This window comes from Ambystoma mexicanum, chromosome 2p (genome assembly GCF_040938575.1).
Source record: "Ambystoma mexicanum isolate Mex_15411 chromosome 2p, UKY_AmexF1_1, whole genome shotgun sequence".
In the NCBI taxonomy this organism is placed as follows: domain Eukaryota; kingdom Metazoa; phylum Chordata; class Amphibia; order Caudata; family Ambystomatidae; genus Ambystoma; species Ambystoma mexicanum.
In genome coordinates this window covers 1,183,606,882-1,183,631,103 of record NC_090923.1, presented here as the reverse complement: position 1 = coordinate 1,183,631,103, position 24,222 = coordinate 1,183,606,882, and the positions used below count along the sequence as shown (strand labels likewise).

At 46.3% G+C, this 24,222-nt stretch overlaps 1 protein-coding gene across 3 annotated transcripts in view; it reads right to left on the bottom strand.

The window, feature by feature from the left end:
* Positions 1-3,304: 3,304 nt before the first annotated feature.
* DUSP9 (dual specificity phosphatase 9) overlaps positions 3,305-24,222 on the bottom strand; it is a 197,731-nt gene continuing 176,813 nt past the window's right edge. For all 3 annotated transcript variants that reach the window (XM_069645363.1, XM_069645364.1, XM_069645365.1), the window contains exon 4: positions 3,305-4,087. In XM_069645363.1, the coding sequence (XP_069501464.1) occupies positions 3,783-4,087 (305 nt within the window). In that variant the 3' untranslated portion in view covers positions 3,305-3,782. The remainder of the gene's footprint in view (positions 4,088-24,222) is intronic.

Sequence of the window (24,222 nt, the reverse complement as noted above, 5' to 3'; positions counted from 1 at the left end):
CTCAGATACCAAAGCACAATGGCCCTCATTACGACCCTGGCGGAGATCCATGGTGCAATTTGCACCATGGTCCATGGCGCTAAGCTGCCAACTCCGCCATGGTGGTTGGCGGACTTACCGCCCCATTCCGACCTTGGCGGGGCGGTAAGTCCCCAATCCCCATTTACCCTTCCCCATTCCCATTTTTGCCCCATAGGGTATAATGGGAGTGGGGAAGGCGTTAATTACGCCACCGTAAATTACGGTGGCGTAATTAACAACAAGTCCCGTAGCGCCATGGATTTTTCCGTCTGCAAAAAGCAGGCGTAAAAATCACCATGGCGCTACGGGAACTCGTAGTCAGGCGGAAAGGTACGCCATGCTTTACGCCGGCGTAAACCCCTTTCCGCCAGGGTCGTAATGAGGGCCAATGTATGTAATATTGCTATTGGATACACCCCGTCGACTAAAATAGGTACTTTTTGTTTGCTTTTTGTTAAATAGAATTCGCCCTGAAGAAGGACCAAAGGTTGGGTCCGAAATGCATTGGCAATTAGCATGAATTCTGCCTCCTCATTTTAAGATGAACCTCTAACATTAAAAGACATTAATTGCAGCATTGGCAAGTCTATTTATTTAGCCAGTTGAATGGCAATCTATGGACTATGTTTTCAACAGTATATTAATTTGATTTAATTCTGCAGTAGTCTTTAGTACACCATTGGCGACCCAAGGTTTTATGGATGATTGTTCATTGGACATTATTTTTTGCTTTCAGTTTTCTCCAGTGTAAGTGTACACTGGTTGTGTTGGGTCTCGCTATTACCTTCCTAAGGAAAACTTAACTACATGTCTAACCTGAATTAACCAGCAGTGCCCGCCCACACCTCTTGTCTTTGTCTTACTCTTTACATTTCAGAGAGACCATCAATTCAACTGTGAAAATGATCATTTACGCAATATCATGGCAAACATTGTTAAATAGGTGGCCATTTTTCCACTGAGAATAAGAGTGCATCCAACTGAGAGGAAGGTAGGAGGAAGATAATAGAATTAGGGTTACCCTCACAATGTATGCACTTGTATTTATGTGTACCTTTTCTGTTTTTTAATTTTGAAGTATCACATTTTTTAATATTAGCATGATTAATTAATAAATGATTTTAATTGAAAAAGTAGATAAACTGAGGTGATTTCACAACAGCACAGTTGAATTGATGGTTTATCTGAAATTTGGGCCTGATCACTTTGGTATTTTGTGTGGGTAGAGCAGCAGCCAGCGTGAAGCCTATAGATGGGTAGAGCAGTAGCTAGATCAACGACTGTGCATGGGTAGAGCAGTAGGTAGAGTGAAGACTATGCATGGGTAGAGCTGTAGTCAGCTTGAAGCCTATGTCTGGGTAGAGCAGTAGCCAGCGTTAAGCCTAAACGTGGGTGGAGCAGTAGCCAGAGTGAAGCCTATAGATGGGTAGAGCAGTACCAAGAGTGAAGAGTATGCATGGGTAGAGCAGTAGCCAGATGGAACCTATAGATGGGTAGAGAAGTAGCTAGAGCAAAGACTATGCATTGGTAGAGCAGTAGCTAGAGGGAAGACTATGCATGGATAGAACTGTAGTCAGCTTGAAGCCTATGTCTTGGTAGAGCAGTAGCCAGCGTTAAGCCTAAACGTGGGTGGAGCAGTAGCCAGAGTGAAGCCTATAGATTGGTAGAGCAGTAGCTAGAGTGAAGACTATGCATGGGTAGAGCAGTAGTCAGCATGAAGCCTATAGATGGGTAGAGCAGTAGCCAGCATGAAGACTATAGATGTGTAGAGCAGTAGCTAGAATGAAGACTATGCATTGGTAGAGCAGTAGCTAGAGTGAAGACTATGCATGGGTAGAGCAGTAGCCAGCATGAAGACTATAGATGGGTAGAGCAGTAGCTAGAGTAAAGACTATGCATGGGTAGAGCAGTATCTAGAGTGAAGACTATGCATGGGTAGAGCTGTAGTCAGCTTGAAGCCTATACCTGGGTAGAGCAGTAGCCAGCATGAAGACTAGGCGTGGGTAGAGCAGTAGCCAGCATGAAGCCTATGCGTGGGTAGAGCAGTAGCCAGAGAGAAGCCTATGCGTGGGTGGAGCAGTAGCTAGAGTAAAGCCTATGCGTGGGTGGAGCAGTAGCCAGAGTGAAGCCTATGCATGGGTAGAGCAGTAGTCAGCATGAAGCCTATAGATGGGTAGAGCAGTAGCCAGCATGAAGACTATAGATGTGTAGAGCAGTAGCTAGAATGAAGACTATGCATTGGTAGAGCAGTAGCTAGAGTGAAGACTATGCATGGGTAGAGCAGTAGCCAGCATGAAGACCATAGATGGGTAGAGCAGTAGCTAGAGTAAAGACTATGCATGGGTAGAGCAGTAGCTAGAGTGAAGACTATGCATGGGTAGAGTTGTAGTCAGCTTGAAGCCTATGCATGGGTGGAGCAGTAGCTAGAGTAAAGGCTATGCATGGGTAGAGTTGTAGTCAGCTTGAAGCCTATACCTGGGTAGAGCTGTAGCCAGAGAGAAGCCTATGCCTGGGAAGAGCTGTAGCCAGCATGAAGACTAGGCGTGGGTAGAGCAGTAGCCAGAGAGAAGCCTATGCCTGGGTGGAGCAGTAGCTAGAGTAAAGGCTATGCATGGGTATAGCAGTACCTTCTCATGAGCAGCCAATGATTTTTTATGCTTTGTGACAAATGCTCGGTTCTTGGTAGGGATCTATGTAATCGCTGCGCGTTCAACATTTCAGAAACCAAAATGTTGAATCCAAAAATGGAGGCGCTCAGGGATCACATAGATCACACTGTCCCGAATCCCACTTACCCGCAACCTGTTTATCCATACCTTCTGGCTGTGTACTTACCCTCACTTCGGTCCCTTCCACGCGCCCGTCTCCCTGCACCGTCAGTTTCTTATCCCAAAAGTAAATAGGGACTTCTGTTGCAGGGTCCTTTAAACTTTATTATGCCCTGCTGCCCTTCCAATAGAAGCGGGGGACAAACCCGCTGCCACTGAAGCCATTCTACTGTACAAGGGAAGCGCGGAACACCCCCCGCAACACCCACTCCCCTTGTTCGGTATAATGGGATTCACCATTTCTTTTACTGTTGAATGCACAGTGAATGCGCATACAGCATGTTTCTTTGGCAGACAAGGAGCGATACCCTTGGCAGCAAGGGTAAAGATATCCCAGGAGTCGAGAAGGGAGACAAGGTAAGTACACTTCTGGATCAGACAAGAATCAAACTAGGGTATATCAAAATCAGCAAGCAAAACATTTGCGCAATTTCATGACTCCAGCACAAGGGAAACAGAAAGCTACAAACACTTTTATTCAGGATATAGAACTATAGAAACCAGATATGTCAGCAAAGCTGTCTCTTGCGACCTCTGAATATAGTGCCCAAAGCCTCATCCTTCAGTGAGGCTCACATATGGCTTTCATAAAGATCCATTCTTTCCAGTTTCCTGACCATGTCCACCCTGCCAGTCAGGGACCTCCAGTCAGTCTTCCTTTCTGAGCTACCCTGGCTCCGATCAAGCTAAAGCTGCACCGCTCTGACGCAAATGGCCCTTCATTTCATGCCCTTTCCTGTTCTATGCCCTCTCACAAAATAGTCTTTCCTTCTTGCCCCTGTTACAATCAATGGTCTTTTGTTCCAACCCAATTTGTGTGTAAAGGTTGACAACTGCTGCTGAGCCAATGTGGTGCAGCCACGGTCTTCCAGGCCAAGGAGCCTGATTCTTGGTCCTCCTGGAAGAGTACAAGGAGAAATGAGTGATCCCAAGCTACGTGGAGTCCAGCTGGAAGACACTGTCATCAGTGGTGGTCGTGGTGAAGAATGCCTGCTCCTGGGCAGGCTGGCTATCACAGTCCGAGCTTCCGCGGCCCAGGCTCTTCTCAAAGTCCATCAGTTGACCCAGGAAGTTGAAGTTGGGGGAGATGTTGGACTTCTTGCGCTTCACAAGGTCATAGGCATCGTTCAGAGAAAGGTTCAGCTTCTGCATGAGGTAGGCCACAGTGACGGTGACGGAGCGGCTGATGCCGGCCAGGCAGTGGACCAGCACGCCACAGTTCTGGGACAAAGCTTCATCTAGAAAAAAAGAGAAGAGAGGAGAGCCAAAGTGATTTGAAAACTGATCATCACATCACCACCTGCCTAATGTGGGGAAAATTGGTACATGTGTTGTGGCTGTACAATGGAGGAACCATCAATCCCTAGAGCAATAATGAATAACTGTTACAGGGCAAAGTGGACAACACCAGAGGTGGACAGGTCTATGAGGTTCATCGCCAGATTTTTCATCACTCATATACCTGGCCTTGCCTGACTACCACAGGTTCATAAGAGTAAGTCAGTTTAGGAAAAGAGTGTTTCATTGTATTGTTCTCTATATATGAAGAATTTGAGTAGCAGGCTCTGGTCTAAGGGGCAAGGCCCACCCTCATTTCGCTTAGGCCCAACCTGACACATTGGGGGTCATTACGACCCAGGCGCTAATTGCGCCAACTTTACCACCATGGTGTAAACTACCTTTACACCATGGTGGATGGCGGATTTACCGCCCCATTCCAAGGTGAGTGGGGCGGTAAATCCCCATTTCACATTTTCCCTTCCACATTCCCATTTCTGCCCCATAGGGCATAATGGGAGTGGGGAAGGCGCTAATTACGCCACCGTAAATTACGGTGGCGTAATTAGCATCATGGCAGGTTAGCGCCATGGACTTTAACGGCTGCTAAGAGCAGCCGTTAAAATCAGAATAGGCGTTAAGGGTTAACGACGGCGTTAACCCTTAACGCCTGGGTCGTAATGAGGCCCATTAAATACGAGGTGAATACGTAGTGGGAAGCTGCTGCTGTTTTTGAGTTAACTGGAATACTGATCACTCCGCTGATAAGTGAACACACCTTAAACCCTGAGTGCCCCCCACCTGGTTGACTGATACAAAGAAGTGAGTGCAATTTTCTTAATAAAAATAACAAAATATGATATTGTATAGTGCATTGCTGAGGCACTGAGTGTGCAGCCTGTCTGTTGTTAAAAACTGAGGTATGAATTGATCAATTCATTCTGTAATGTGTTCTATGTTCACTGTGGTACATATAACGTGTGTGTTCAGCATAGCTCAACTTATGTCATATTTTCACCGTTCTTTGGGGAATACATTGATCATGTGGAATAACCAAATTTGAAATGTATGTTGCTGAGTTGATTTCCACGATTGTTCCGAAGATAGCTCAGTGTGTTAAGTACTTGTTGCAGAGATCTGTGTTCATATGCCAGATCACAGTTCCAAATACCGGCAAGACAGACTTCCTCTTTTCTCACGGATGTTGATAAACTTGAGTAATTAAACTTTGAAGAATGTAACTCCTACCTTGCCACTAGAACAACGTGCCTGCACCAGAAAAGTCTAGTTACAATAATTAACAATGTATCAGTATGGTGCAGGTCAAGAGCTTGGTGCCTCCAAATGAGGTTTGTAAACAATGGGCAGCCACTCCCAATCAAGATCATAATGTGTTAGTCAGAAGAGGGGATTAGGCAGTCAAATTAGAGACTGTGATGTCAAAGAGTCGAGGCCTAGATTCAGCTTTGCCACTGAACAACACTATGATTCTGAACAGATCACCTTATCTCAGCGTATAGTATTTACTGTGCTTTCTTTGGAGGAAGGGTTTGCCTTCTCACATTCTGATGCCATTGTCTATCTAGTCCATTGCCAGCCCTTGTTTTTCATGTAGGCCATTTGAGTGGAAACATAGGAGAGAAACAACCAAATGCCACAGGCAACTAGCAAGCCTATTTTAAGGCCTGCTAAATTCATACACATTGTTTTGCTTTTTTCTACAATTACAAAGCTTTTTCTTCACATCATAAATAATCTGCAAATGAAAGTCAAACAATGACTTCAAGCAAGTCAACGTATCACAAATGTTCTTTCTCTGGGTGCGTTCAAATCTTTAAAATACTGTAGACAACCCTGATGCGATCTTTTATGTTCAAATCACATAGTATTATGATACTTGTAGAGCTTCTGTGAACGATGGAGAAAATAAAGCTACCATTAACAGACCATGTTCTGCACAGATTTTTTTTAAACAATGATCATGTTTATCATGCAATTTCCAAGTCCAAGCTACAATCCTGAGTATTATTTTTAGTTCATTAAAAGTAAAACATTGGAAAATAATTGCCCCTTGCTGTTTGATAAAAATTAAGAGACAATGCAGTTAAGTGCTAAAATTGCAAACAGGACCCAGTTGGGCGGTATCCCGGCGCTAATTTTGCCAGGATACCGCCCAACGCAATTTGCGTTACCGCTACTCGGACCGGTGCAATTTGTGCCAGATCACGAGTAGTGGTAAGGTGGTAAGTCCCCATTTTCGGGATGGGTGGCACTATTACCGCCGGCACAAATACCAGTGGTGGTTGTAGCACTGAAAATGGGCATACCGCTGGCGCATTCACCTCCAGCTCTGAGCTGGAGGTGACGGCACCCAGTTATGGCCATACTTATGATTGGGCCAACCCTTAAATGCAGCGTTAATAGCGTTACTGCCAAATTTGAGGGCTAGGGTCCAACTCGTGATGAGGCCCAGCATGTGTGATCCTGGACAATTAATTCAATCTCATAGTGGCTGACCTATCAAAATTGCCAGTCCCCAATATTTCAAAGTTGCCAGACCCTAAAAGTTGTTTAGTTCTCAGGATATACCTGTCAACAAATGTACACACACGGTTTCAATGGCTAATGTGTTGCTTCATATATAATAACAATGACCATTGGTTTGATGTGCACCACAATGTGTTTTTCATGGCAACACCACTTACAAAACCATGGTATATTCCAATCTCAGTCTACGTTTGGGCACGTGCACCTTCCTGATAACTTCTGATCTGCATCCTCCCTCTATGCTCTGGTATGTGCACATTACACACTGCTTCCAATCGTTCTACTTCATCTAGGCGTCAGCAGTTGTTCAGTCTGTAAGGATGCTAATCCGGCCTCTCTACCTATGCTGGTGTGTGTGTATCTTTGTTGTACTACTACTGATCCATGTACTGCATCTATACTACTACTGTCTGCATAGATTCCTTGTGGCTGTAATGATCAAAATGTGTCCTGTGCCTATGTTACAACACAAGTATCCTGATCCTGGACATGTAATGTTGCCCCTGTAATGCCACTATGTTTATTATTCTTATTTCAGCATGGAGGACAGGGGTGAGTGGACTTCGAGGAAGATCCGACACTTCCTTTAATCGATACTAAAAAAAAACCTATCAAACTATGGGTTGTTGTTGTGACAAAGGGGTGGGGAGGAAGAAAAGCACCAAAGAGTCTTGGAGTCTCCTCACTTCTTTGGTCAGGGGAACAGTTGACTGTGGCCGGGATCCAAAATATGTTAAAATTACCCTGACGTAAAAGGGTCAGATACAAACTCACAGGGAACAGAGCAGAAGAGAAATACACCACCAGAGCTCCCCAGCTCCCCATGCAAAGGGACTTTCTGTGCAATTTGGTAACACCTTTAGATCAAACAAAATCATTTCACATATTTCTGTGCTTTCCATTTATGCAAATGTAGTCTGGTCACACAAGTGAAAATCTTCTTGGGAAGTATTTCCCTTCTCTGACTGCAGGGTGTTGGATGGTCATGCTACAGTGGACAAGTATGCTCAAAAAACTCACCCCCATATTAAGAGTTCTTTCCCACCTGGAGTCCTCAACCATAAAGGAAAGCACTGGGAGCTTCTGCAGAAGGACCATGTTGCTCAAATAAAGAATATAAAGTCCAATAATATATGTGATATTCCCAACTCTAATCCATGCCATAAACTTGGACTGGCTATCTGTTGGCAGGGATATAACACCTTGTATTGCAGATTTCCAAACATCATGTGTATCATGTATTTATTTGTTTATTTATTTATTTTGTAATTTGTAAAGCGCACCTAGCCCTGAGGCATCTGGGCGCTGATTTTGTTTGTAGAGCCAGTGCAGCATAAAGTACATACATACATGCGTATCGATTCTGAGTAATGCATAAGGTTACCAATTCTGGTCATAGTAGTTATTTCAGGTGGATTGTGAGAGAAAGCTACTTTAGCCGCTCTTGTGTGAATAGCCAGGTTTTCAAGCTTTTACAGAAGGACCAAGAGGAGGATTCGGATCTTAATGGTAATGGAAGAGCGTTGCAATGTTTGGCGCTACCACTGGGGTGCTGCAACCCTTCTGCTTTCTGCTGTTTGAATCTGAGTATGGCAAGTGCAAATGGGCTGGGCGAGTGGGTCTATTTGGTTGTTGGTGAATTTGTTGGATAAGTACTTGGGGGCTGTGTTGGACAGACATTTGTGTTTCAAGGAGAGGGTTTTAAACAGGATCCGTGCGTGGACTGGCAACCAGTGGGCATTCTGTCTTGCCATGGTAATATGTTTATTTTTTGGGGTGCTAAGGGTCGCGCTTAGAGCATTGTTTTGAATTGCCTGAAGTTTTTTGATGCTGCGGTTGTTAGAGCTTGCAATAGTCTATCCTGGATAGGATGAGAGCAAGCATAATACAGCTGTCTGTTGACAGGAATGGTCTACATGCGTTGATGAGTTTTCAGATGTAAGCTGCTGCCGATGCTGTGGCGTTGGCCTGTCTAGTTAAGTTGAGTGCTGAATCAAGGTAAATGCCCAGGGTTTTACTTCCGCTGAGACATTGATAGTGATCCCATCAATAACAAAGGATTTTAAGGGGTCGCAGAGTTTGTTTAGACGATTTTGTGAGCCAATTAGGAGTTTTTTCTTCATTTAATCAAAGGCCAGGCTGGGTCATCCAGGCCTGGATGGTTTGGTACATTTTATTTAGTGATTTCGAGTCTGTGTCATAGTGCCAAAATGCTTGACAACAAACAGGTGATTATCACACAGTCTCTTCTGGGCTGGAAGTCTGAAAGAAGTACTGTCATGCATAGGGTAGTTTGTAGCAATCTCAAATTGAGCCATGTCAGGTAGGTCTGAAATAATAGGCCCGTTTTGGCTTTTAGGTTCACGTCATATTGCATTCCGTACATGTAGCCTGATATTTCTAATATGTTCAGAAAGATACCATGGGAGGCGATACAAATGCCAAGAATAATAGCACATTACTTTAAAGCTCTGTTTTGGCATTTTTTTTTAAAGAAACTGGCATGTACGTGAATAAATAATGTTAGCTGAGAAATGAATATTCTGTTTATTTTCTGGATTTCTACCTTTAGCAGGTTGATCAATTTCTATATTCAGATACTTTTCAGGAATTTTACTGTCCTGTGCAAGAATGAGAATGTATGGCTATGCTTCAATTCTATCAGGGTCTTCCTTTTTTTATCCTTACACTGTCAGTTACATGAATATTATTCAGTTGGGCAATGTTAACATTAATTATTTATAATATTATGACGCTACCAGCATTCGCTCTGATTCAGTGAAGCTTGCGCCTTTGCCTGGGAGCGTGAATGTTTGACTCATTCACAATGCACAGGGTGGAAATGGTTTCAAAGCCCCCACAAATCCAATGTATCAATATTATTTATATATGTATTGTTTCATTTGTATAGCGCACACATACTCTCAGGCATCAGGGCGCTGAAGAACCAGTTACATGAGGCCCGTAGGCAAGGACAATAGCATGAATGGTGGTTGCATGAAGGTCACATTGAACTGCAAATTGAACAAGTTAGTCGAACAACCAAGTTTGGAGGGCTTTGTGAAAGGCCCAATAAGATTCTTCTGCTCTTAGTGTGTGCGGGAGGGAATTCCATTGCTTTGCAGCAATGACTGGGAAGCTTGAGCCTCCTACTATCACACGTCTGAACTTGGGTTGAACCAGCCTTTGGGTATATGGGGTTCTGGTGGGCCTGGTCTACAGATTTATGTACCAGATAGGGTGGGGCAGATTTGGAGATGCATTTGTGGGTGATTGAGAGTCTTGAATGAGATTCTTTCTCTGATGGGCAACCAATGTACAGCACAAGAGGCAGCTGAGATATGTTCTGATCTAGGAATGTTGAGGGTGGAATGTAAGGCATGGTTTTGGATGGTCTGGAGTGTTTTTAATGTTTAGATGCAATGTGCCGGTGAACAGGACATTGCAGTTGTCTAACCTAGCACCCACCACTGCACGGGCGATCGTCAGGCAATTGACACTAGTGAAGAAGGGTCTGGCGCGTTAAGGAGTTTAGTTGAGTAGGCTGCCATGGAGGATATGGCACTAACTTGGCAGTTTAATGACAGAGTGGAGTGTAGGTACAGACCCAGAGTTTTCACGGTTGAAGAAACTGAGATCGATGACCTATCAATGTTGAAGGCGGAGTGCTGCAAACCCAACATTTTTAGCACGGATGCGGGACCAATGATGAGAAGTTACATTTTCTCATCATTGAGGCAGAGGCCATGAGTCTCCATCTAGGCTTGGATGGTGGCATAAGTGGAGCACAGGGTGGCGGCATCGTCGAGAGAGGAGCCAGTAAGAGGAAGGAGAATCTGCGTGTCGTCGGCATAGTTTGTATAGGCTATACAGAGAGAATCCAGGTGGTCGAAGAGGGGCTTTGTGAATATGTTGTAGAAAGTAGGCGAAACGCAGAACCCTTGGGGTACACCACAGTTGATGGGGGAGAGTACTGCACAGGCATTCTCAGCAAAAACCTTCACCACTCTTCCTTCACGGAAGGAAGTGATCCATGATGCTGCTTCCTGGGAGAAGAAGGCTGAAGATGTAAGGTGGTGGCAAGGTGTTTCGTGGACGACTAGGTCGAAGGCTGCAGACAAGTGTAAGAGGAGAGGCAGGGCAAGCTTCTCTTCATCTCTGATCTCATCCATCTGATTTTTCAGGTCTAGGAGTGCTGACTCAGTGCCATGCCCTGGGCAGAAGCCAGATTGGCGCATTCTGAGTATTTGGTTTGTTTCTACATGGTGGTTAATTTGAATATAGGCAGCTCCATTAAGAATTTTGTGTAGGAAGGGTACGGTCGTAATGGCTTGGTAGTAGTTAGGGGAGGCAGGGTCGAGTGTAGGTTTTTTTAGAAGGGGAAGGACCCAAGCTTCCTTGAAGCAGGAGGGTACTACACCTGCGGTAGAGGAGGTATTGATGAAGGCTGTGATAAAAGGTGCTCGGGCTTCTGCACAATCTTTGATCAATGGGGGCCAGGCAGACATCTCCTTTGCACCTAGATGGCTTGAGACTTTGTAGGATGCATAGAGTCTCTTGTGTGGAGATTTCCTTGAAGCTAAACATGGGGGCACCTGGAGTGTTGCAGGTGGGCACATCAGTGACCAGGCGAGTGTGCATAAGGCTAGCTTGTTTGGCTTTTTTGAGTACTAGAGAGGTGATGGTGTCCATGGCAGTAGCCAAGCTTTCAGAGTAGAGATCCACTAAGTACATAGGGTCTGAGGTATCCAGGAGCTCTCCATTAAGGATGTTAAGGAACGGGGAGAGGCTGTCTTTGGTAACTTTTCGTGAGCTATGGGCCAGGGAAGGTGGAAGCGTCTTGGTGAAGGTTTTGATATGTGGGCCGGGGGAGTAAGAAGGTGATGATGTGGTGGTCCGACCACGGGACAGGAGAGTTGGCTATGATAGAGATGTGGCAGTGATGTCAGCTAGCCAATCTAGTAAGTGCCCTTTATTATGCATAGGGTTGGGAATGCGTTGATTAAGCCAGAAGTGGTAAGGGCATTTGCTAGTGAGGTTGCTGGTGAGTCGGTAGGGTGATTGAGCCATAGGTTGACATCGCCCAGAAGAAGTACTTGTGAGAAAGGCTTGATGTTCTCACCTAAAATAGGAAGTAGGTCCTCTTCAAATTACAGGATGGGGCCTGGTGGGTGGTAGACGAGATGAACAGTGATTGTGTTAGCGGAGGAGGTGGTCAGTTTAAGAGAGAGAGTGTCACAATTGTTGAGTGACGTGTTGATTTGCCTAATGCGTAGATGGTGTTTCGCAATGAAGGCCACTCTGCCTCCTCTAGCGTTCAGCCTATCGCTTCTGTAGACTGTGTAACCTGTTGGGAGGACAAAGGATAAGGTCGGGCCAGTTGCTGAGTGCAACCATGTTTCTGTAATGGCAAGGGTATCAAGGTTGTTCACCGTTAGGTTGTGAATGTCAAGGGCATGCACAGTCAGGGACCGAGCATTGACCAGAGCTAGTTTGAGATTTGGGCAGGGAGGATTGTGGGTTCCTACCATAGTGCTGTGGGAGGTCAGGTTGGGTGGACTGGTGGTGGTTGGGACCAGGGTGGGGGGGCCCGATTGCTAGACTGGGGCTAAGGTGGTTAGTCATAATAGTAGGCTGGTGGTAGGTTGAGGCCGGGGCAGTTCCAGGAAGGGGCTTTTTTGCAGTATACGCAAGGGGTGGGTTGTTTGTTGTTATATTGGCCCTGGAGGGGATTCTAGGCTCGGCAGGAGTAGCAGTGGTTCCACAGTAAGAAACATTAAGACAATTCTGAGTGGCATTTGAGGCTGTTGCAATTACAGGGGAACATATAGAGCAGGCAGCAGTTGTAGCATTGTTAACTGCAGGAGCAAGAAGTAACAATTTAGCAGGCAAACATTACTGTGTTTTGGCAGGCAAATATTGCTGTTGGGCTGGCAATACTTCTTGCAAACGGCAATATAGTTCAGTGGGTTGACTGAGAAAGGCATGCTGAGAAGATCTACAGCAAACTTACCTGATGTTAGGTGGGCGTGAGAGGGGTTTGAATAGGCTAGAAGTAGCGGTTGCATTCAGAGTAATATATGCAATCATATTGCCCATGGCTCGGGTGTTGACGTCACCGTGGCTTGTTGCAGAGAAATCTTGAGCGGGCTTGGTCGTGGCAAGGCTCGGTAGACTACTGGGGCCGCAGCAATGATGAGAGCTTGTGTGGCATGGCTGTGGGTGCATGTTATAGCAAGACATTGTTCTAGAGCGAATGTGCTTGTTCCACCTGTTAGTTGGCATGGGTTTGGCAGTTCTATGTTCTTTCATCATCAGTCATGTTTACGACTGCCTTTTAAACGAGTAAAAAAGTATGAAAAAGGTAATTGAATTTTCTTTTTGGGGTGGGAGGTTCCTCTCCCAACCCCCCCATACCCCAACTACCTTTAACTATTCCCGATCCCCCAACCCCTGATCTACCCTTTCCCAACCCACCCAAAAAATGTTGATACACTTTTTCATAATTTTTTACTCATTTAAAAGTCGCTTGTAAAAATGACTGACAATGAAACAACGTTATACCGCTTTGGCACGGAGGTAGGAGAGATACGGACAGAAAGGTGTAGGTTACGAAAAGGTGCGCAGCAAGGAATGGACACTCTTGGCCCAACGGAATCTGAATCAGCAGAATGTGTGGCCAAAGAAGGATCGTGTTGAGGGTTTGTAGTGCATCAGGAAGAAATATACTTGGCGGGATGGTGTTGTCGGCTAGCAGTACAGTAAGCACAGTTAATGTAAGGATATTTCTACCTGTGAGATTCCGCACATACCGTGAATTGGGTTCATCCATCAAGGATCGTCCAGGATCTGGACAGGACTAGACAGAGGAAACCATTGGCCTTAAGTGTGGGCCTTTGGTGGGGGCCGGAGAAAGCCTGCCGGCTCGTATGAAGTCCGGGATCATTAGGCCCGGCTGGCCCAGCAGATCACGGCACAGGGCTGAGTGATGGGCTTGCAGCTCCATCGATGCGAGGTGTTGCAGTGGCGGCCATCTTTGGCTGTTGTTGGACTTTGTGTCGGAGATACCCAGCAGGGCTTTCCATCTATATGTCAGGCCAGCAGTAGCCCATGAAAGCAGCAGTTTTCCCAAGGCGAATGCATGAACATGCAAGGGATTTCCTGACCTTAGAAGGCAGGAGGAAGGCAAAACAATTGGAAAATCTCATGGTACTGCCATTTTAGGGCACTAGCTACGTTTAGTAGCCACACGTGGTAAACACGAATGTTCACACTAAAAAGAATGCAAATTTGGTAAAAATGTAAAATGTCTTTAGGCACATATACAAGTAACCAAAAATCCCTTGTGTCAAATTCTTGGGTGATACAAAAGTATATCCCCACAGCAGTGCATTGTAAGATGCTTGGTGCACTGTTACAACGTTACCAAAAAGGTAAGAAAGACTAAAGGGAACCCATTTCCCAGTACTGAGAGTGTAAAGGACTGATCAATTTACCTATACCAAATGAGCAAAAGCCCAGGGGAGTGAAGTTGAAGGCTTCACTTCTCTGTAAAAAGTAAGGACAGGTTAAAAAACTAAAGCAAAAAAGACTGGGGTCCACAAAATATGGAGTGAAAGTTGTCTAAAGAGAAATCTTTCCTAACAGAGATCTCCTTACATGTGTGGGTGAGTGATGTAACTCATCCTCCTATGAGAGCTACATGGGAGGGGATCTAAATGAGTGTGTCTGTTTTGTGGATGAGGTGCCACCTAAAGGGTGAGACTCTTCTTCTGCCTCTTTCATGCCATTGGGACATTTGCAGCAAAGAGTAAGCCTGTGTGACCCCCCCACTCCCTCGCTCACTCACTCTCCCCTCTTCCCCACCCGTTCCCAAGCTGGGTTTTGCTCCCACCCTCCAAAGAATCAAAGGATGGTTGGGAGAATTAAGTGAGACTGAAGATGAAGCCCATGTCCACTAAAATGTTGTCTGATGTTGCTTCTGCATTGAAAAGATATAGCCACAAACCAGCATAGCATCGTTAGGGCATTGTGTTCTTTCTACACCTTTTCCAAGCACCTCAATGTATGGATAACTTTAATTACTGTGCTAATTCCCTTCAACCTTAGAGATCCCCAGCTCTTTTGCTGGACTTAGGACTTTTTCATTTTAACCCTAGAGTGAGTTAGACCTTTTTCTCACTCTCTTATGTGTTTTTACCTGATTTGGATTTTTTGTTTTCACTTTTTTTGGGATGTGACAAACTCAATAGGCACCTGCCTTTTGTATAGTGACAAACAGCACCTTTAGTGTAGTGTCACTGGGAAATCCTTTGGATTTCTCATAAGGTTTAAATACCTTTTCTGTGTGAACTACAGTTCCCAAGAATAGTAAAGTGAAATTGACTCTTACATTTTCTCTTTGTAGGTCCAGCACACACCATCTTATGTTCAGTGCTGGGGTGTTACTTAGTAGCCCCTTATCCTATCTTATCATGTAACATTGTTATGTTACCCTCACTACTTTAAATGGCTGGTGGCAGTGGTTTACTTTTTCCTACCATTGTGCTTTTCTATAATGTTCTAAAACAACACACTGAATCACAAAGTGCACCGCTTCCCTTTTTTCTAGCTCTTCTTTATCACAACACACACAACAAGCTTTATGGGCTTGCTAATCACTACAAGCAGGTAGCCTTATAACACTGTTTCTTTTGATGTGTTTCTTGAAAGTACAGTAGTAAAAGTTAGAAGAGATAGTTTTTTGGGCTCACATTACTTTATTTTCTTGAACAATGGAAGTGGACATTTGTTTTAATTGTGTCTTTAAACTAGCTAAAGGTATTCCTAGGTCTAGAATAGTTCAAACATTCCTATGGTTCACAGGAGGATACAATTAAAAGTATTCAAAGGTCTAGAATAGTTCAAACATTCCTAGGGTTCACAGGAGGATACAAAAGAAAACACCCCAAAAAAATAAATATATATCTCCTTTAGGAGAGCCATCAGGGGGCGTATAGATGAAGATCGTGTAGCTCGAGCACCACCGGACAGAAAAGGGATCTGAGCTCCCCCCGAACTGTAATCTGAAGAGGGTCGCCCACTACTTGAAGTATTAGGGCCAGCGGTGGTATAACAGACGTCGCAGTGCAAGCCCCTTGGGGGCCGATAGGCGAGCAGTGGCTCACATGAATCGTTCTGTGGGATCGACTGAGGAGACGATCCACATCAACTGCCTGGCCGAGACCACTGCCTTTGGAGACACCCTCTGTGCTTGTGGGTGAGAGGAGAGAGAAGGGAATCTGGCGAGGATCGGTCGACTGAGGGGTGGCTTAGAAACAATGCTGAGACCATAAAGAGGTTGCTTGCTGTCCCCGCTCCTTCCCGTTGGGAAGCGGAAGAGTCCAGCAGTAATTTGATTTGGTCTGGATGAGAGATCAAGGGTCTTGGGCCGTACCAGACTACATAGCTGCACGTCCCCTGGAGGAGCCATGTCTTGGTCAGATTGTTGTCTAAACCCCACGCGTTGTGCAGGTGCAGACCGAACTACATAGCACAGGGCCTATACAATAAGGATTTGCGAAAGAGACACTTCTCTCAAGTCCTATTGCTGACCCGATGGGCATACTAAAGGAGTGCGAAGTCTGATTGCCAGTTGATAGTTTATCTCCGCCCAGTAACCATGTGATGTGAAGAGGTTCGCCCCCACTTGAAGTATTAGGGCTCATCCAGAACAAATCCAGGGAGAATGGCACAGCCAGAGACTGAAAGATTGCTGGTTTTTCGAGGACCCAAGTCTGAAGGAACATATGTCCCAAGCAGCAGCTAGGGCCTGCGGTGGAAGACCTGCGGGGGCCAATAGACGAGGAGCGGCTCACATGGATCACTGGGATTGACCAAGGAGATGGTCCCCGTCGGCTGCCCGGCCAAGCCCATTGCCTTTGCAGACTCCCTCTGCTCTTGTGGGTGAGAGGAGAGAGAAGGGCATCTGGCGAGGCTCGGTCGACATTCTGGACTGTTGGAAGTGAGGACCAGCTTAGAAACAACGCTGAGAGTTTAAGGAGGCTGCACGCCTCTGCCCACACCTTCCAGTTTGGATGCAAAGGAGTCCAGCAGTAATTTGATTTGTTTCAGATGGGAGATCAAGGATCTTGGGCCGTACCCGACTACATAGCTGCACATCTCCGGGAGGAGCCATACCTTGGTCGGATCATCATCTAAGCCCCACAAGTCATACAGGTACGGAGCAAACTACGCAGAATGGGGCCTGTACACCCCTTAACAAGAATTTGTGAAAGAGACATAGTTCTGAAGTCCTATTGCTGACCCGTTCGGCATACTGAAGGAGTGTGAAGTCTGATTGCCAGCTGATAGTTGATCTCCGCCCAGTAACCAGGTGCATCACTCAATTAGGTGATTTTGGAGCCTGCTGGTCGCAGTGTTGGCATAGGCAGAGTCCTTGATCCCTTCGTAAGCTCTGGTCACCTGACGACTAAATGTGCACCTAAATCCCATCCTGGGGGCCACCCAACCTGCCAAAACCATGGACACCGATTAAAGATTGCTGCTTAAGTTCAACCTTGACATTTACCTCATCCGAACAATTGTTGATGACATACATCTTTCTAGAAGCTACAGATAACCATGGACACTAGTTCCAAGCGGGTCCCCTGTCTCCCATCCTTGGGTATTGACTGATCAAAGACGACTTCTTTGAATAGAGCCACGGGCCTCACCACATTAGGGGAGAGTGCAAACGGAAGGGGATCAGCTCGCCTGCTCGCGGATGAACTGGAGGGAATCTTTACAGAAATGTTGATGCTCCAGACGGGCCGTTTCAGACGACGTCTCTGAAATCCACCACGCAGCAGGAATGGCCAAGGATGCCATGTCTATTCTGAGGAATCTGAGGGTTATGTTATGTTATGTTACTTGAATTTGTAGAGCGTACAGTCGCCCAAAGGCATCATGGCGCTAGTGAGCGGGCTGCTTGGCTGAGAAAGACAGTAGGAAGCCAGGGAACTAGAATAAAGTGGTCTTCAGAGCTTTCCTAAAAGCCAGATGGTTGGAGATAGATTTGAGTGGCAGTGGGAGGATGTCCAAAGCTTGGCCGCGGCGATGGAGAAGGCTCTGACGCCGAGTCTTTCCCAGTTATACCTAGGCACGGCAAGTAGGTTGGTGGCCGAGGAACGGAGATCACGTTCCGGGATATATCGGAGGAATTTAGATTGGAGAAATTCAGCTCCAAAGCCGTGGATTGCCCGATGGAAAAAGCACAGTGACTTGAACTTAACTCGCTGAGCCACTGGGAGCCAGTGGAGTCGGCGGAGCACTGGCGAGATGTGGGCACCATAGGGAGAGCCAGTGGCTAATCTGGCTGCCAGGTTTTGCATACGTTGAAGTCGCTGGAGAAGGCCTACCGGTTGAGAAAGGTATAGGGAGTTACAATAGTCCAGCCGTGGGAGGACTAGTGCAGCCACCACGGGGGGACGCATGACTTCCGGAATCATGGGAAGGACTCTTTTTAGAACCCTGATCTGGTGGTGGGCGGACTGACAAACAGCTGTGACCTGATTTGACATAGATAGAGAGGCAGAGAGAATAACCCCCAGATTCTTCACTTTGTCAACTGGACCATGCAAAGGACCCAGTGTTGCATACCAAAACGCGGGAGTCCATAGTGAGGGGTTGGGAGGGCAATCTACCAACATCACTTCCGTTTTGTCGCCATTGAGCTTGAGCCAATTCTGGTCCATCCAGCCCCCGACTGCCTTTAGGCAGTCATAAAGACACGCTGAGACCTCAGTTTGATCCTGATCCAAGCGGATCAGGATTTGAGTATCATCAGCATAGGAACAGTTAAGCAAATGAGGCAGACCAGCATCCAGATATAAATATTAAACAGAATTGGGGAGAGAGAAGATCCCTGAGGGACACCGCAGGTGAGAGCACAGGGGAAAGAAAGAAAAGGGGGCATTGCGAGGGTCTGAGTGCGGTCAGAAAGAAAGTAAGTGAACCAAGCAAGAACCGGGCCAGAGATCCCGATCTGTGCCAGACGTGAGAGAAGGATAGGACGGTCCACCGTGTCAAATGCGGCGGACAGATCCAACAAAATCAGAGCCCCAACTCTAGCCGCATCAACAAGTCTAGACATATCGTCTTGCACTGAGACAAGCATACTCTCCGTCCCTCTCCCTGGCCTAAAACCTGTCTGGGCATGATTGAAGATCTTTGAGGATTCCAAGACGGATGACAGAAGGGGTATGACCAGAGATTCCAAAAGTTTCGACAGGAACGGGAGCAGGGAAATGGGTCGAAAGTTAGCCGGGATAGTGCCTTCACTTCTTTTACCCCTGTAGCCTCCACTCACGTGACCAGGCAAAAGCCATCGCTCTTGGATCCCAACCCTGGGGGTGGATATGCTAGGGAGAATCACCTGCCTCAAGCCTGTGTAGGCTACTGTCAGCCTTTTCCCTGTCCTTCCCTCCAAACTTTCCCCCAGGACCACCAGCTCATCATTGGGACAAGGAAGAGACCAAATAGGAAGACACATCCACATTTTGTTGAGACAAACACCTATCAGCCTCATTTTGTTAATACAGACACATATAGGCCTCAGCTGTGTACTCGGATGAGGAGGAGGACAGCACGAGTAAGGCAGAACTGTTGTTCTAATGGCGAGTGGTCTAGTCTTTCCTGGATTAATCATGGTGGCATGAACTTTAAAACTTAACATCCTTAGGTAAATAGAGGCAGCTGTGGAGGCAAAGTGAGCCGTGCAGACAGAGGCAGCTGTGGAAGAAGCTGGGTGCAGGCAGCAGCAGTGTGCGAGCAGAGCGCTCGAGACCCAGAAAAAAGGTAGAGTTTATGCAGCAGGAAGCAGAGCTGAAGGATGCTCAAGGTCCGTGGCAGGCAGAAGGAAAAAGACTGACGTTACTGAGCGAAGCAGTCGAGCAAGTCCCAAGCTGCAGAAGGAGCACTGCCAGGTGCGCGAAGCCACAGACAGCCAATGGGAGGAGAGTCGAGGTACCACACAGGGAGGGAGAAAACCTGTGGAGGTCGAGGACCTCGCAAAGAAGCTGTAAGCTCTGACTGGTGAGTGAATCCAGAAGGGGAAACACCGGATTGGCAGGCTAATATGTAATGCAAGCACGGAACATCGATTTAAGTGGAATCAAGCATTTCTATGACTGCTGAGTGAAGTGAAAGTAAATATAAGCATTTGTGAATGGCGAACAACGTGAAAGCAATTAGAAATACCGTTCAACACCGAACCGAGTGAAAAAAGTGTTGAGCAATCTTGAACATTAAACTGAATGAAAGAAAGTTTGGGAATCGGCATAAATACAGAGAACTGCAATTTATGATAAAACAGGCATAGGCAAAAGTCAAAAATGAAAATTAAAGGAAGCACATGTTAATGTATATTAGCAAGGTCAGGAGAATACAAGAAGGTGTAATTAGTGCATGATGGCACTCGTGAATATTGAGTGGAGTGAAAGAAAGGTTGTGAATTTGGCTGATACCACGATCTGTATTATCTGATACACAAGTATTTTCAAAGACAAGGGAATACCAAGAAGGGTATGATAGGAGGAAACTAACATTGGCAACAACAAAAGGAGTTCAGGAAAAGTGTAACAGGTGCATTGTGATCAATCAAGCCACTGTATAGTGTCTGGAGAGTGTGACACAGGTGGAGAAATTGCAGAGCACTGTCAAGCTAACACAGTGGCCTAATGTAGATGGAAAGGTAGCAAAGGAGGGGGAACGGTTTGCGTGATTTGTAATGGGTGACTGTGGGGTCCAACAACTATGCCAAGTCCGACGCAACCCCGGATGGAAATATCAATGAAAGTACCTAAGGTGAAAGCAGTGGTACAGTGTTAATAGAAAATCACACAAGAAAGGGCATTGGCTGCATGACCTGTAATGGGTGGATCGTGTGGTCTGACAACTGCGCATAGAGAGAGAGTGCACACCAGCATGGAAAAGCCACTGAAAGCACTCATGAAGAAACTTGTGTTCAGACTACAATAAACGCTTAGATGGTTTCGAACTGGAGGAATTGAAATGCCTATATGAACTGGTGAAACGTACCAATAGTATAAGAGCTGGAAAGTGTCCCAAGGAATTGTTTTGTTTTGAAAAGCTGGAAGAATTGAACTCTTGGGGAAGGGAACGCCTATAACTTGTGCACTGTTTTGAACTTGGGGAAGGGGAAGCTGATTACAAGCCAAGGGCTGGAAGAAGCTCTGAGCTTTTCTTTGAATGCAATTAATTTTGATGCTGACATCCCTACACATCGAATACAGTTAGATCTGAGGGCAAGTATAGGTTTTGGACAAAGACAGACATTTGCTTTGGACTTCCTGACACAGACTATAATTAGTTTTCTTTAGGTAGGGAAATCCCACCTTAGTATAGGCAAAGATAGGCCTTACTCCACCCTGCATTTTTGAGTTAATAAACGATTGTGGAGTACACTTGAACCTATTGTCTGTGTCTACCTCATGATGCGTTCACACTACCAAGAAAGATATTGAGAAACGTAAGGCCCTCGACCTAATCATCACTGCACTGTCTTCCCTCCACTACAGCTCTCCTCTCAAGCTTGACTGGTCTGACCACCTAGCTGTACCTTTCAACATCCTGTACACCACCCCAGTCAAGCACTCCCAGCAGAAACCCATCAGACAAATCTTCAGGTCCTTCAAGAACTTCCCAGTAGAAGCCCTCACTCAACACCACCCTTTCAGCCTCCATTTAATGACACGTGCTTCTGAAACAGCACACCTGCAAACCAAAGCCATCAGTGGCCTGGTACATGCAAGAACTTAACCTTAGCAAAAGAGTCATTAGGAAACAAGAGAAAACTTGGCGCTGCTCCAGGACCGCATGCAACCATGTGCTCCTCAAGGAACTCCGAGTAGCCCGCCAACAACTCAGCAACACAGCCAAGGCCTCCTATATCAGAATAGCACAGCAGAAGCCAACAACAAAAGGAGAGCACACTTCAATGCGGTCAAGTACTGTGCCAACCCGCTACCCACCCATGCCAAAAATCCACTGCTATCAACGCCTTCTTCATCGACAAAATCAGCAATATTTGACAGACAGCACATAGACACCAGCACTGCATCCACAGACCCGCCTAACGTCCCTCCTTGCGAAATCTCCACACTCTGGACAAAATTCAAGACACTCTCAACAGAGGACCTGATAGACACCCTGGCTGCCCTCAAAGAAACATTGCATACAGACGACATCCTCACAGCATCCATCCTCAAGACCCTCCCCACAGAAGCTCTCCTTCCCTACCTGGACAACATCAACAGCTCCATAACTCAAGACACCTTCCCATCTACCATAAAAACAGGACAAATCCTCCCTCCACTAAAGAAACCCACTCTGGATCCCCACAACCTAGGTAACTATCACCCCAGTATGCAGATGACACACAGCTATAACTCACGATTGACTCCATCAACAATCCAGTGTTGGATGTCCAGTGTATACTTGAAGCTCAACCCCTCCAAGAACAAATTCCTACTCCTTGCCAGCAACACCGAACGCCCAAACATACAGACCTGGCTATCAACCATGAACTCTGAGGGCTTCACACCTGAGCTCATCTCCTGCACCAGGTCCCTTGGGTTCCACATCAACAAACATCTCTGCTTTCAAGACACACATAGCTAAGGAAACTCAGACAGCTTGGTATCAAATCTCCCTCCTGTGGAAAGTCAAGCCCTTCCTCCCTCCAGACTGCTTTAGATCCACAGTTCAAGCACTGGTCCTATCCCACCTGGATGGGGGCAATACACTCCTTGAAGGCCTCCAGGTGTCCTTCTTTGTGCCCCTGAAAAGTGTCCTACATGCTGCTGCACGTCTCATCAAGGGTCTACACAGATACGACCACATAACCCTGGCCCTTATCAACCTTCACTGGCTCCCACTGCACGCACAAATCACTTTAAAGTCTTCATGAATCCTCTATGAATCAGTCCTCCACAAATTACCAGGCAAATCAGACTTGAGATCTGTACCGGAAAACAAACCTTCTCTGCCTAAATCACAAGACTATGGAACCTCCTCCCCATCAGCATCAGACTCGCCCCAATGCTCTTCCAATTTAGAATTGCGCCACCTGACTCGCTAGATGACGCCTGGCCCTCTCCTCCCCGGCACCCGGTACAGCTGTACCCCTCCTATGTACCCCCATGTATCCCACCCCCGTTTGTATACCTGTTCTGTTGTTACCTCTAAAAAGCGTTCTGTTGGGCCTCCTCCAACTCTCTGTGGGTGAGCCGTTTTTCCAAACAGGGATTTCGGGGTAGATTGTTATCCTCTGCAGGTGCCTCCCTCTGGAACAGCCTCCCTGTCTCTCTAAGTCTTGAGCCTGTCCTCCTTAAGTTCCGGAAACTCCTCAAGACCTTCCTCTTTCTCTCTCCTTCTCCACTGCTAACCTCCTTTCTCTTCTTGCCTGCTTCCCTCCTTCTTTCTCTTCCCCAACCTGCTCAGTTCGCTGACTGGTCGCCTGGTGCACCTCCAGAGCCTCACAGGTCCCAGGCTCTCCCGCCAGTCCTGCACTTTGCTACAGGCCTCTGCAGTCGGAATATGTTCCATGAGAGGGGCAACCACACTGCATTTAACCTAGGCTCCTTCTGGACTGGGCGCAATTGTCCCCCGCCCTCTCCCTCGCACTTCCTGTCTGTGAACTTGCACGACCTTTAATGTAATAGGCCTAGCAAGTTTGTCTGTCCTCCCTATGTCTCCCCTCCCCAGCTTGTTTGTTCGCCTAATACTCATGCATAGGCACATTAGATGACCGACCATCCATCACTCTGAAATGTCGCCAGGCCTAGTACGGTATTTATTGTTCTGTATGTCCTTTTCCCTCCACGCCCCCTCTTCTCTCCATACTCTCTGTCACGCACTTACACTAGCTGAAATGCCTCTGGACTAGTATGCTAGTTATTGTTGTTAGATCATTCAGAATTTTCAAGGCCTAAGAATGACGACTGTATTTCTGTTGTTCCCTTCCCACTTTGAAGCACTTCACTTGTGTATAAGTGCTTTACAAATAAACAATTACAATTACAGAGAGGAATATAGATTACCTAGGATGTGGGAGGCAATGTTCAGGGCAGGGAGATTGGCGGTGGCCCAAAAATGGAAGATATATGGTCCCCCGGCCTAAGGGGTGGGAAATAATGATCCAAATAGTGACCCAGAATGGATAGAACATTCCTGGGACCAAGGATTAGTGGGTGTGTGCATATGGGATACCAAGGAGGGAGGGATAGGCAATGTAATCGGAAGAGGGGGAAGTAAGGAATACCGGGAGAATATCAACTGTTTGGCTTTGATAGACCGGAACAGTGTAACTTTTACTCTATACTTCTCTGTGTCATTGTAATGAGCAAATGATCTGTGACTTCACAATAATGGAACAGAAACATTGGACAAGTTGAGGGGGAGGAGGAATGGGGGTCGTAATACCTGATGAATATTGTCATATTGTTATGATGGTAATGTTTGTTGGTCGTTCAAAAAATGTCAATAA